This window comes from Streptopelia decaocto, assembly GCF_964273445.1.
Source record: "Streptopelia decaocto genome assembly, chromosome: 7".
NCBI classification, from domain to species: domain Eukaryota; kingdom Metazoa; phylum Chordata; class Aves; order Columbiformes; family Columbidae; genus Streptopelia; species Streptopelia decaocto.
Window position 1 is genome coordinate 60,453,336 of NC_138661.1, and position 13,693 is coordinate 60,467,028.

At 37.3% G+C, this 13,693-nt stretch overlaps 1 protein-coding gene across 1 annotated transcript in view; it reads right to left on the bottom strand.

The window, feature by feature from the left end:
• Window positions 1-13,693, bottom strand: part of KIAA1549L (KIAA1549 like) — a gene marked incomplete at both ends in the record, with an annotated part of 127,992 nt that overhangs the window by 14,606 nt on the left and 99,693 nt on the right. Inside the window, 2 exons of the mRNA XM_082057864.1 lie at window positions 2,219-2,566; window positions 7,985-8,114. Of these exons, the coding sequence (XP_081913990.1) occupies window positions 2,219-2,566; window positions 7,985-8,114 (478 nt within the window). The remainder of the gene's footprint in view (window positions 1-2,218; window positions 2,567-7,984; window positions 8,115-13,693) is intronic.

The following is a 13,693-nucleotide window of genomic DNA, read 5'->3' on the forward strand; positions in this document are numbered from 1 at the left end:
TAAGCAGGCAAAACACTCTTGAATACAGATTTCAAATTAAAACAGCATTGTTAATGTTGACTTTTAATTGCCACTAAGAACTGAATTTTAAGAAAGCACAAAAATAAATAATTCTTGGCTTGCAGAAGTAACATCTTCCCCCACATCACAAACATCCCAGTGGTCAGGTAACTCTCATCCCCAAAGCTGCTGGAGGCTGCTCACTCACTCCTCAGTGAGCAGCAATTTTTGCATGTTTTTCCTACCCACAGATCACTTCCCACACACATCTCAGCCGGATATTTTCAATTCCTGTCCTCCAGCCCCATTTGAGAACAAACCAGTAAATGGCTTAAAGCACAGCTCCTGTTTGTGAAACTAATACGCAGGAAACTATGAATTAAGAGCCCTTATCCAAATTCCAGTAGCCTGTGACTATCCTAATCTGTGGCGATCAATTATCTTCAGGGAATTTTTTAACACTATCTTCAAAATGCCAGAAGGATAAGCAAATGCTTAAATGTCCTAATGATTTAGAAAAGTAACGAGTCTCAGAAAGAAAACAGTGAAGCATTCAAAAAAGTATGGCTGTTATATTTTTTAAAAATTTGTCACCATACAATATTTTTAATTTCATTTTAGAAAGACTGTTTCAAGTGTCAAAGTAATTTGGCTACCCATTAGCTGTCTCTTATGCTTGTAATTGAATTCTAACCATAAAATATGATTATATGCTGTATGAAGTTCATCGGACCAATTTCAAAGTGCCAGAAATAACCTTTAGCATGATTTAAATAGCACCAGTCTGAACCTTTGCAGGCAGCACCATTTGCTTTCAAATATGTTCACAATAGTTCAGAAGCAGCATCCCTTAATGTATTTTTTTATTGTCATGGAAGGAAGTCATAGTAGTAGTTGTTTTGAACTGAGGACATTTTTATGCATTATTCTCTTATTCTAGCTCAAATAAGGCTCTCAAACTGAAATGCATTCTTTCAAAAAGATATTCCTTTCTGACAAAAAAAAAATTAACAACTTTTCACTCATTTTGATAGATCTGGAAGCAGTCATCTCTGGTTTAGCTATTTTTCTGAGTTTCAGAATACCTTGCTGGGAATTCAGGGATAGTTTAACATGCCAAGGGTATGCACAGTGCTACTGCAATGGCTGTCTAGATACATTTAGTATTCCATTAACACTTTCCATCCATGGGTTTCAGTTCCTTATTTATTTATTTATTACTTTTATGAAGTAAGGACATATTAGCCAAGATTTAAGGCTAGAAAATGAGGGATAAAGAGCCACTTACATAAGGTAAACCAAGAGGCCTGGGGAATTAAACCATCTCTAGAGTCCCAAGCCAATAGCTGTAACTACAAGATTTCATTAAAGGTCACTCTGATTATTATATTTGATGCTCTTCAGTGATGGACCTCATGTAGAAGTGTTGAATACTTCATACCCAGCTGCCTACAGAGCCGTTCTGCAAAACCAGATTCCTTCTTAATGTGCATTCAGTGAATAGGAGGAGACAAAATGCATAATTCATGCTCATGATCTCATGACTTACACTTATGAGGAGCAGCTGAGGGAACTGGCGCTGTTTAGTTTGGAGAAAAGGGGGCTGAGGGGAGACCTTATCACTCTCTACAACCACCTGAAATGTAGTGAGGTGCCTGTTGGTCTCTTCTCCCAAGTAACAAGAGATAGGACAAGAGGAAACAGCCTCAAGTGCCAGGGAAGGTTTAGATTGGATATTAGGAAAAATTCTTCACTTAAGCACTGGAATGGGCTATCCAGGGAAGTGGTTGAGTCACCATCCCTGAAGATATTTAAAAGACACTTAGATGTGGTGCTTAGGGACATGGCTTAGTGGTGGATATGGCAGTGTTAGGTTAACAGCTGGACATGATGATCTTAACTGTCTTTTCTAACATAAATGATTCTATGACGCACAAACAAGTTCTTGATCTGTTGAACAGCCTGGAGCTTAGTGTAGCCCGTTACTTCAAGCACAATTTAGACAAGACAACCCTGTGGGTAAAATGGATACTGAGTCTTCTTGCAAGAAATGGGTATGGCAAGCATACATACACCCCACTACTTATAGCTATTTACTCTAAGCATGGCTTTACTTCTGGTTTTAAGCATGTAAATGGGGCTACTTCTTTTAAAAAAATGTGTCTCAGAGTAGAAATATCCTTCTGATATTACAAGATATCAAAGAAGTTTCACTTACTGGTCGTGGTAAACTGTACTGATACATTTCTGGTCTGTATGTGGGTACCCACTGTACCCCCGCTCTAGGTCGGGTCATGGTACCAGGAGCGCTGGTCACAACCTCTGAGTAGGGCAGGTGTGGGGCCGAGCTGTAGGCCTCCTGCCTGCTCTGTCCTCCATGGCCCGCAGAGGCCAGGCTGAAGGCCTCTTCCAAGAGCATATGCATCTGCTGTCGAACCTCATCAATGGAGGGCTGAGAACTTAAAGTTGAGGTCTCCGAGTGGCCTTTGGCCTGACGGGACCTGGCGTAACTCCGAGGCTCGTTGACACGGTCAACATTTGTTTCTTCTATAATTTCAGGCTCAGTCTGTTGGACGGAATAAAAGCATGTATATGTAAAAAGTTTTACAAGACAGTATTTGTGCTGCTTTATGCAAAACATTCTCCAACACAGATGTAACGTATACAAAGTCAGGAATCGTGACAATATAGACACATGACAAATATTGGAAAGGAGTGATATGACACAGACAAGTATAATAACCAGGGACTCAAAGACACTTTCATATCCTATATTGTTTTTGCTGTGAAAACTAGCAGGGTCATTCTGTAGCAGATTAAATTGTCAATGACTCACTTAAAACCAATTAGAATTAACGTTGAAATTCTTTTCTTAGTTGTTATTATCAACAAGAGTACAACTGTGCCAGGAGGAGTATGGTTCTCTAAATAGTACCATCGCTATGAAGGACCCCCTACAAGGGATCACTTATTACAGCTACAGTGACTGAAATTCTTTTGTCCATTCTCACATGTTAAAATTGCAGAAGAATTCAAGTTCAAGAGTGTTCCTGAACTTTCTAATCCAGTGAGGACCACTAAAAATGACACTACAAACTAGGTCCTGTCCCTTGCAGAAAATATCCTGACCCAACTCAGTTGTCTTACGTAGCCACTGAACAGGAGTTACACAGATATTTATCCAAAACCGATGTGAGAACAGTGAATGAAGCACATACTGTAATGAGCAGATAGTATTCGTACGGCTTAACTTAAAGGGCTACTCCTAGGGTAACTCCTTCTGTATGGATAAGTACAGACAGAAATCACCCCCCTGATTTTTTTGGCTGTAACTCCAAGACAGAAAACAACATCACATTTTAAAAACTTGACAGTGAAATACCTAAGTTTGTCTGTGTTCTACTACAGTACTTACTACTGTAAGAGCAGTTTTACAGACTATAGTTTTAAAAAAATATACTTCAAACAGGCAACCTGAAAAAGCAAACAATTGCTTATAATTCTTGAACTACCAATAAAATGCATTTAAGATGCTAGGATAAATGGAATGAAGAATAGGATATGTAACTCCTTCTACATATAGCATGTGTTTAGAATTGTGTTAACATTTTAAATAGCCACAAATAAAAGAATAAAATAGGATGGTCTTAATTAAAGCTCCAGCACTCTTCTAAGAAATTATTTCTATGCTCTGTAACTCCTAGTGTGTTGGGGTTTTTTTTCCCACATAATAGTGCTTCTCTATACCCAACCAGACAAGCAACTGTGCCCCCAACCTTTTGCAAGCTATGTATCATTGTATGTGCTATAGGACAATCACAGCAGATGTTTCTTCATTTGCAGAGGAAATTACCTAACTGAATTTTTTTTCTTGACAATAAATTTAAACAAAAATCTTAATTTGTTTTCTCTCTTAGCTGGTATAACTATAGCTAAATTTTGTACTTAATGAAAACACAGCAATAAAAAGGGAAAATCAATACAATAATGAATCATTTGCATATTAGAATTAAACCATAATTTATATAGTTATATGGCATGTTATCCAAATTCAAAACCACAAACCTAACTTCAGGCTTCCTAAGTGGTACACACATCAGATTAGGGGAGGAACAACCAAAAGTTATCTTAAACTGAAAAACTTTGTAGGAAATATTCAAATAAATAGCTTCCCTTCATTTTCTTCCTGCATTTTCATTCCATTGTTATTTGTGTTGTTATAGGGTAGGGTAAATGAAAATCAGGTAGATTTTAGAAGTCTGGCTATAAAATGCAAAGGCAGTTTGTAGAAGTGCAAACCAAGAATCTCTGAAATCATAGTGTCCAAGCTGGGTGATTAAGAACCATGATTCTTCTATGTCTTTATGACTGTACAAATGTCAGTGAGTGGAATCCCACAAGAGACCTACTAGTACCCAATGCTGAAATAAATCAGATTATCTACTACAACTCCTTGGTGAAGCCTTTAGACCTCTACAGAATGTCTAAAATATATTACGTGAATAAATGATGCATACTAGCAGTCAACATTTAGTCAGCTTTGATTTATGAATACAAAAGTTGGCATGAAGATTTTGGAGGAGACTGGTGGCCATTACTTTTCCTCAAGTTCTAAAATTTATTTGAATTCATCCTGTCACTTTCTGATGTATATCATTTGCTCTCCTATCAGTTGAAATACATAAGTATCATAAATAGATGCCATTATAAGTTAACATTGTCATTATAAAAATCTGGATATTGCTCAAACACAGTTACTATGTAATACAAGGAACTGGAATTACATGAAGAAGGCAAATAAAGTCCCGTATTGAGAGACAAACTTTATATACTACTGGCATAACTGCTGCTGCTACTATTTCTGTAAAATTCTTCAAGTGAGCAATTATCTGTAAGCTTTTTGAGGAGCTGCATTCATTTAACTATATCTCTAAAATTATACCAGTAAATTCTTTTGCATATTGATCTCTTAAACGTGTATAATGAGATAATTTTATTGATTTTACACACCTAAAACAGCCTAAATATTTTCTGCCCTAGCACAGATCTCATTGGCAGTCTAGTGGTTCTAGACCCTTTCCTTATAGCATTTACTGTACCCACCATTGTCTGTAAGTGTGTTGGACATAATAAACATGTTAATAAAGTTCACTTAATCTACTTTCTAGGTGAAGGTGATGATACTAAAATCTGTTGGGATTATTTAAAATTGAAAGATAGAATTGTTCAATAATAATCCACCTACAAATGGTGCTATAAGGGCAAGTAATACACTCAAAATATCAAACAGCAGAACGTGCACTCCAAAATAATGCAAAAGCTACATATTATATACAGAAAGGATTGTAATTATTGACCTTATATCATTACCAGATTTTAGCTCTGAGAAACAGAACCACAATTCAGAGAAATATCACAAAAAATACTTATAAGGAATGAAATATTTTTTAGAAAACTATAATTGAAATATTAGAAATATTTTATGTAAGGGGAACCAAAAAGACACACAAAAAAAATCAGTAGTATGGAATGGCAGATTTCTGAGCTCTTACTTCTCTCTCCCATTTAAAGGACAAAGCAAAATCATGCAGATCAAAAATTCTCATTATTTGGTTGTGCATATGAATCTGGCAGTTCTTAAGAGTTTTTTTAAAGAATCTGGGGGATCTTAGTCTCTTTTCTTAAAAAAAAATAAAAATAAATAAACTCACAACACATTTGGGAAGAGAAACCTCAACACATAATCTGGGCATACTGGCAACATCTCAAAAAAGAAAATAAAAGTAATTTGTTATTCTATAAAAAATCCTCATGACTTGAAGATAATATGAGCTATTTGATTCATGAATTTAATTATTTGGAACTGCTTATAAAACACAAGTTTCACTATTCTTTGGCAGGACTTGCTGCTAAACAACATACTGGAGGAAGTTGTTAGCAGGACTCTGAGAAGGCTGGAACCTCTAGAAGAACAAATTAGATGTCAAAAAATGGTATTGGATGTTACTGTATAAAAAAGAAAGGACACGAGATTCAGCATACAAATCAGCCCTTTTTCACACATTTGCAGAGATCAGATTTACAGAGATGTTTAGTTGCACCACTGGTGAGTTCCATATGAATTCCCTCCATAAATATAGACATAAGTGCCCATCCATGGGTATCCAGGGAGACCGAGCCTGTCAGACGCTCAGCACAGCTTTGAGGAGCCTCAAACGGGAGCGAGGGAAACCAGCCCACGCTGCAAGCTGAGGCTTGGGAACTAAATTTCGATATCCTGTCCCATTTTCCCCTGGTATTTCTCTGCTTTCAGGCAGGAAACACATTCAGAGTTAGAAGAGGTGCACTGCAGTGAATCTGCAGCACATTGAGCAAAAGGGATTTTATATAACTTATCAGTAAAAAAGGCTATGCCATGGACAACTTGCTCAACTGGAATGTTAAAAGAAAGGCAAAAGCAGACTTGTTTGTGATGTGCACAGATCTCAGAGTTGTAATTATTTTTAGGACATTTCAGAACCTGCATAAGCTCATTAATCTACTTTCAAGCTTTTTAACAATTTTTCTTTAAATTATATTTTATATATAACAAACACAATATATTAAAATATATTTTTTAAATATTTTGAACTAATAGCAGGAGGCCATGCCTGCTCCCAGAATGTTTTCAACATTCATTTCAGGAAGATACCACCTATGAAACACTACCTTTTATTAGCATGTTAAAAAAATCCCTTGCTTTCTAGAAACATACAATTCTCAGGATGCAGTGGAAAGGATGGCTTGGCAATGTTTTTATTACCTAAGAAAGCACCAATAATAAAGGAAACATTTAAATGGGATAAAAGAAGAAAAACTTTTTTCTTGCAAAATGTAACACCTATTTTTAAAGGGTTATACTGTTCTTTTTCAGGCTAGAGCAGTGTATTCTAATGCCTCAGGAAGCAGTGAACCAGTCATCCTGGTTACATGGCACAACATGACTCATGCAATCTGATGGGAAGTGTCCACATGCAGGAAATCGTTTAAGAAATGTGACACCTACAACATGCCCCAAAGAATTCTGTAAAAGATTTAAACTTCCCTGAACACATTCCCTGACCTTGGTACATTCCTTCACCTTGCTAAAAACGCATCCCTCTCTGGCAGCTGAGAGAGTTGACAATTAAGCCCCACACAAAATGCTTGTCCTCTATAGAACTTAGAGGATGAACAACCACCAGATGAACTTTATTTTCCAGAATAGTTTAGACTAATCTTCAGGGATGGCTGAGCTACACTTTTTGTACACGTGACAAAGGACTGAGACATTTTACATTACCCCATTGTGGTGACTATTTTTATCCTCATTCTGGGTCCATACAGCGCCAACTTGTACCCAGTACATGTTCAGACTGCACAGGACAACTAACCTAGTTTTGTGTTGGCCGCGCAAGTTCCTTGGAACATAGACCAGCATCTCCTCTGGCCGGTTTTGACATTCACCTATTTAAAACTTTCCCAGTTCTGCTGTTGTAAGAAGATAATATCGTTCCTAGGGGATTTCCACAGAACACTGACATCTGGACTTTACTGAAATTCCCAGAAGTTGATTGTCCATTCCTCTGAATCAAGACAGCAGCATCAGGGGTACAGAACAGATGATTTTAATTGCAATGAAAATAAGCTCAGTATCATTTAAGTGGCTGCATACCTTGAAGAAGTATATAAATTCCAAATCTAATACTTTGGCAAATAATGAGTTTTGGGCCAAATGTTTTTTTTCAAGGTCAGACTGTAAAAAGATGTACAGTGACAAAGTACATGAAAGAGTCTGTGTTCTGAGTATCCTGAGCCTTTTCCAGAATGCTGAGAGCACATAACGTACTATAACATTAAATGTCCAGTGGCACTCTGGCTTGTAGCTTATCAGTAGTTTCCTGGTTTTAGGAACAAGTTAAGACTTTGCTGAGCAAATTTCACTGCATATATCTGATAAACTTACGTCATATCCACTGTTACGGATTCCACGTCTAGGTCTTTCTCGAGTCACTAGAAGATCCATCTCAGTTTCTCCTGGGCTAGGACTGTTCAATGACTGTCTGCTTCTGTACACTGAGTTCTTTATCGGTTGCCTAGAAAATATGAAACAAGAAAACAGTAAAAAAAGAAAACAAAAGAAGTTATTGGCAGCAGTTTTCAATACTCACCTTTACTCTAAAATGACAAGGTTCATAAAAATGCCACTTTATTACAGGATATACTTTCTATGTATATGGAAGTGCTAGAAATCAGTGACATTATTTAAGAGATCATTAATTTTGTTTATTGTTAAGAAAAATAAATCAAGGAAAACACATGGACATCATATGTGGGAGCTTATCAGATGAAATATGACCCAAAAAGATATCAGAACCCTTTTAACCTTAGCTGATATGATTCAAATTAGTAAAAAATAAATAGATGCTATTATTAAAAAATAATAGGACCTCCCATACACTCAGACAGGGAGCAAAGATTTTGGTTGCTGATCCTGAGCAACAAGAGAGAAGCAGAATAACGCTCCACTGAAACAAACACCCAGCAAAGCCAACATGAAGAGAGATGGGAGTGGGAGGGAACTGCTTGCAAGATGCTGTTTTTAAACAGACGGTTTGGTAGCTGGCCACAACTTTACCAGAGAGCTGTGTTCCCTGGGATTAAACCGCTTTGGAGCAGCACTGGGGCACAGGCATCCCCAGGCACTGAGCTTTCACCACTGTGAGCTCAGCTGCAAAGGTCTTTGAAAGATGGCATATACCTCAATAGTCAAAATATCCTGTCATCTTTCCAATGCAACCATTTCTTTCCTTGTTATTGTTATATAGCATTTCTATGTAAGACACAGAACATATCTGTACATAAACTCTTCAGGAGTGGTTGCCAAGTCGTGATACAGAAAATTCATGCTTCATCAAGCTGCATCTTTTAAGAAGTCTACATCTAAACCAAAGAAGTTCAGGACATGCTGTTCTCATAGTGTATCTGGCCATTAGTAATTTTCCCAGGGAAGCAATCTTCCCATTGGAGATCTGTGACAAATCAAATAATGACATGCCAGCTTCATTTATTAACACAGTGACTACACTGTTGTTAAAGCCTGACACAAAGTTATCTTTGCCAAGTCATGCTCTTTTTCTGCTTTGTGCAATTATTCTATCCAAAATATTACAAGTAGATCAGGTCATCTAACATGTCCATGTGTTGCTCATTTTGCATAGGGGACCTGATGACATTCATAGTAAAGTAAGAGAAGTTGCACTATTAAATCTGAATTCACACTTTCAATCTCTGTTTGTAAGGTAAGAGTTACACCTGAATACTTGCATTGTGCTATCAGATGGATCCCCAACACAAGCTGGGGGCCACTGGACCAGCCCTGGTCACTATGCTTAGCAAAAATAGTAAGAGATATAGCAAAGGTGCAACAATACAGATTTGGAAGCGACCTGCTTCTTCAGTGTCTGCACTTAGGTCAGATGGATGGCTATCCACACCTGCCAGGATAAACTGTCCCTTCCTCTGGCAACTGAAGCCAGCAGTTCTCAACTAACCCTCACAGACTGACTGGAAACGTACACTTATTCCTTTTTTCCACAAGGTTGTCTTGGGTAGGTAGTACTACCCAAGTAGCGATGTTGCAGCAATGTTGTGTGTCCACAACATTATTTTGCTCACCTATTCCTGAGAAAGTAAAAACAACCTTAGTGTATCGCATTCATCCAAGGACACTCTTACATTAGACAAGTTTTAAAAGGGCATTTTTTGCCCTTCAATCAAATCTTAGCACAAGATTGCTGCTGTGGTAGGGGGTTCAACGCAGCGCTAGGATGATTTGGAGGCTACAGCAAGGCAATAAACATCAGCCAGAGCACAACAGACTTTCTGCCATGATTGATAAATTTTGGGAATCAAAGAAGAGTCAAAAGCAGAAATCTGAAAGGGGCTGCCAAAAGGAGAAGACTTGGGTGACTCTTCCAACATTCTCTTATGCTTGCCAGGTAACTTGAGAGAAAAATACAGTCTTGTGCTAAGGTTTGACAGAAGGGCAAAGAAAATGCTTGTATTAAAGTTAAGTGAGCCTGTGGCTGAGAGATCTATTTCAGTTAATAAGTGGGGTAAAAATAGGGTATCCAGATTTGGAAATGCTTGAGATTTTCTGAACTGATTACAAAGACATCTACTACAATATTTGAGATACTTAAAAGCCTAAGACCATTTCTGTAAGTGACATAAGAGGAAAACACATTAAGTAGCTTCTGTTCCATTCAGCAGTTACAAAGACTTCATGGTTTAACCTCTCAAGAGCCATCAATGAAATAAAAAGACAATGCAGTCCAAATGATTTCAGTAATAAGAAGAAATAATTCTTCAGATATTACAGATTTGGTCAACAGAACTTTATGCCTTGACAGATTAGAGCAATAGAAACTGATTTGCAGTAATCCAGGAAGACAGACATCTACCTTATCAGAATCAACTAAAAAACAAATAAGCAAGCAAACAAAAACAAACAAACAAAACAAACGAAAAAGTACTTAAGCATATACTTAATTTTCAAGCAACTTTCAAAAACTTCTGCGTGACTTTTAATCACAAATCTCCATGCTCATGTTTGAAAGTCCCAATTGCACTGCCAAAGCAGAGCAAAAGCAGGGGTTTTAGAACAAATTTCCCCTCTATATATAATCCTGAATAAATTAAAGTGCCTTATCTTTTTTTCTTTCAAGACTATAGTGTCAGTATTGCCAGAAAACATGGGGAACTAGGTTATGCTAAGGCTAATCAGATCTGACAATCTTTATGTTCCTATATTAAAGGTCTCTAAAATTTCATACACATTTTACAATAGGTCCATAACTTAGTTGATGCAGTTGTGATATATTTTCTGAGGGATTCAAATATACAGCTCTCTAATACATGCAGATTCTTGACCTCATTAGAAACTACTAAAGCAAACCCCAGAATAGCGTGTATCATCAGTAGACTCTTAAAAATTGCCTTGAGATTGCCAATTAGCTCATTTAAGAAACTTTTACTAATGAGAAAGGAGGTATGAACGCTAACAACTGGCATTCAAATGGGTTAGCAAGTGCCTTCTGGGAACACAACTAGAACATTTTAAAACATGAATTTTACCATACAGAAGACTCAAAGGTACTAAGAGCACAAAGCTGTTTGTTCTTGAACAAATAACATTATTTAGTGGTGATGTTTTGTAAATCACTTTAAAATATAATTTAGCACAAATCCAAAATGTAAAGATGATCCTGAACAATGTAATCAACTGCATCTTTTTTTCTCATAGATTTTGGAAATGGTCTAATAATGTGATTTAAGTTAATGGAATATATGCAAAACAGAAAAGAGTGGAATAGACCTTCTCCCCAGAAACTTCAAAATCTTAGACTTACTCCTAAGTGATATTATTTTAAAAAAAGACAATTTTTGAGATTTTAATTGCTGTAACTGTAATGATACCAACAATGATACACAGCAGAAAAAGTTAGAAATAAAATCTTTTAAATTTTATGCTAACCTAGATCGCTTTAAAATCAATTTTATTTCATTATGGAAATACAATTGTATTGATTCATTTAAAAATAACCAAACCCCATGTTACCTTGTAGTATTATTCAAGGTTTTCCTCCAGCAGTGCGCCATATTAGCAATGTTATTATTAATTCAAAAAATGAAGCAAATAATGGTGTCATGTGTGTTGCAGTGTATCAAGCCCATTTCTGGGTATTTGTATGGAAATTTTAGCATAGATTTTGGAATTGGTTTGCTTGGAAACATCTGCAACATCTGTGAAGTTCATTAAATGCTTCATGTCTTTACAGAAACTGCAGAAATGGTTCTTCTCTCTTCCCATGTAGGGATGCAGACTATATATTTAACAAGTAGATGCAGCAGTCAGCCTTTTATGGTTTAGCTACACAATGAAATCATTCCTCTATAGCAGTATACCTGCCTTCAAGCAGTTTATATCATGCCAGTGATCACTATCTCAAATACACTATGACAGGTTTACACAACACATCAGAAAAGACGCAGAAAACAAATGTGTATCAGGACCTTTCAGCACATTGGCACATGAACAAACAAACATCAGTATATTTAACAAAATGCAGATGGCTAGCATTAAAGCTTCGTGTGCAATGTTTTAAACATTTCCAGCGTGGTACATGACACGTAACAAATATCCAAAGTAATGCCTCAGTCCTGCACTATACATACAGCACACATCTTAAAGTTTCTACTGTTTCATCTATATCTTCAGGACAGATTGTGCAGACAGAGCAGGACTGCTCTGTACAGAGTTTTTGGTATCTTACCTTTTCAGTGCACCTGGAGCAATTTATTCCTCCCTCACTGGAAAGCTGCACAAGGAAATGATGCCCCAGACCTTCCACAGCAAGGATGTAATATACAGTTAAGTCAGCACCTTTTTTTCTTCATTGACCAGTGCAACCCTGGGAAATGGCCCATCAAGGGCAGTATCCCACAGTTGTTTAACTCGAGACCTATAGAAGTTCTTCTGATCAGAGCTTTTGCCCATATTCTGAGCCACACTGCTTTTATATTTGCCATTACAGTCTCTTTCATCTCTGTGCTTCAAGGGTAATTGCTGAAGTTGCACTGTGTGCAAAGACTGTGTCACAACCAATGCTTAAATTGCAGTCATGATTTATGCTCATAGGAAAACTTTGGTCTGAACTTTCCAGGAGATGGGATGCAAGATTATACCACCAGGCATGAGGGCCATTTTCAGAGGAAAGCTACTTCAATATCCCTTTTTCTCTCATGGACCAGCTGCTGCTGGCCGATAATCACAGTAAGAACCAGAGCCTTCAAGGTGTGAGGTGCAATGGCAAACACGCTCTCTCATGGTCCTTCACACCTCCACCACCCCTAAGGAAGAGCAATCTACACACTGTGCCATTCCTGAAGCAGGACTGGCATGATCGCCTCTTGTCAATGTGTGACCTTGTGCTTTAGAGAGCACCAGCAATGGAGCAGATCCACCGAGCCACCCACTGTAGGCTAAGGCAGAAGCAGCATGTACACTCCCTTCTCGTTTCTAAAAGAGGGAGAGGAGTACTGCTGGTGTGCCATCTTCAAGAGTCCATGAAGTGTTAATGAAACATTAGTGCCGTTATACAATACGACAGCTTCACAGCAGAGATAAGCAAATTATGACTTTCTCTGTTAAAGGCACGGGAAGATCACCAATAACAGGTATGCACATACATCCTTACAGATAACCCTGCAAGACTTACCGAAGTACATAGACAATATACTAGTTGTGTTAACTTATGCCTACAGCAATAGTTATATATAATGACAAAATAATAACACCACTGAACTTCGGAAAAGGACAAATTCAGGTGCTAAATTCCTAGCTTAAGTCCACTCTCAGTATTACTAAAAAAATTACTACCACTTTTTCTATCTTATTTTGAAAATAACTCACAAGATCTTGCAACAGTCCCCTTATTTTTTTGTCTTTCCATTTCTTTCTAACCACATTGCAGTTTTACCAGATAACACACTTTAATAAATAACCATGGGTTATGTGAATTTTCTTCATAACGTAGGAGGGACCAGCTGACCATACAGCAAACAGTTGGCTCATTAAGAATGGCGCCTTTGATTCCCTACAAACCCTGGA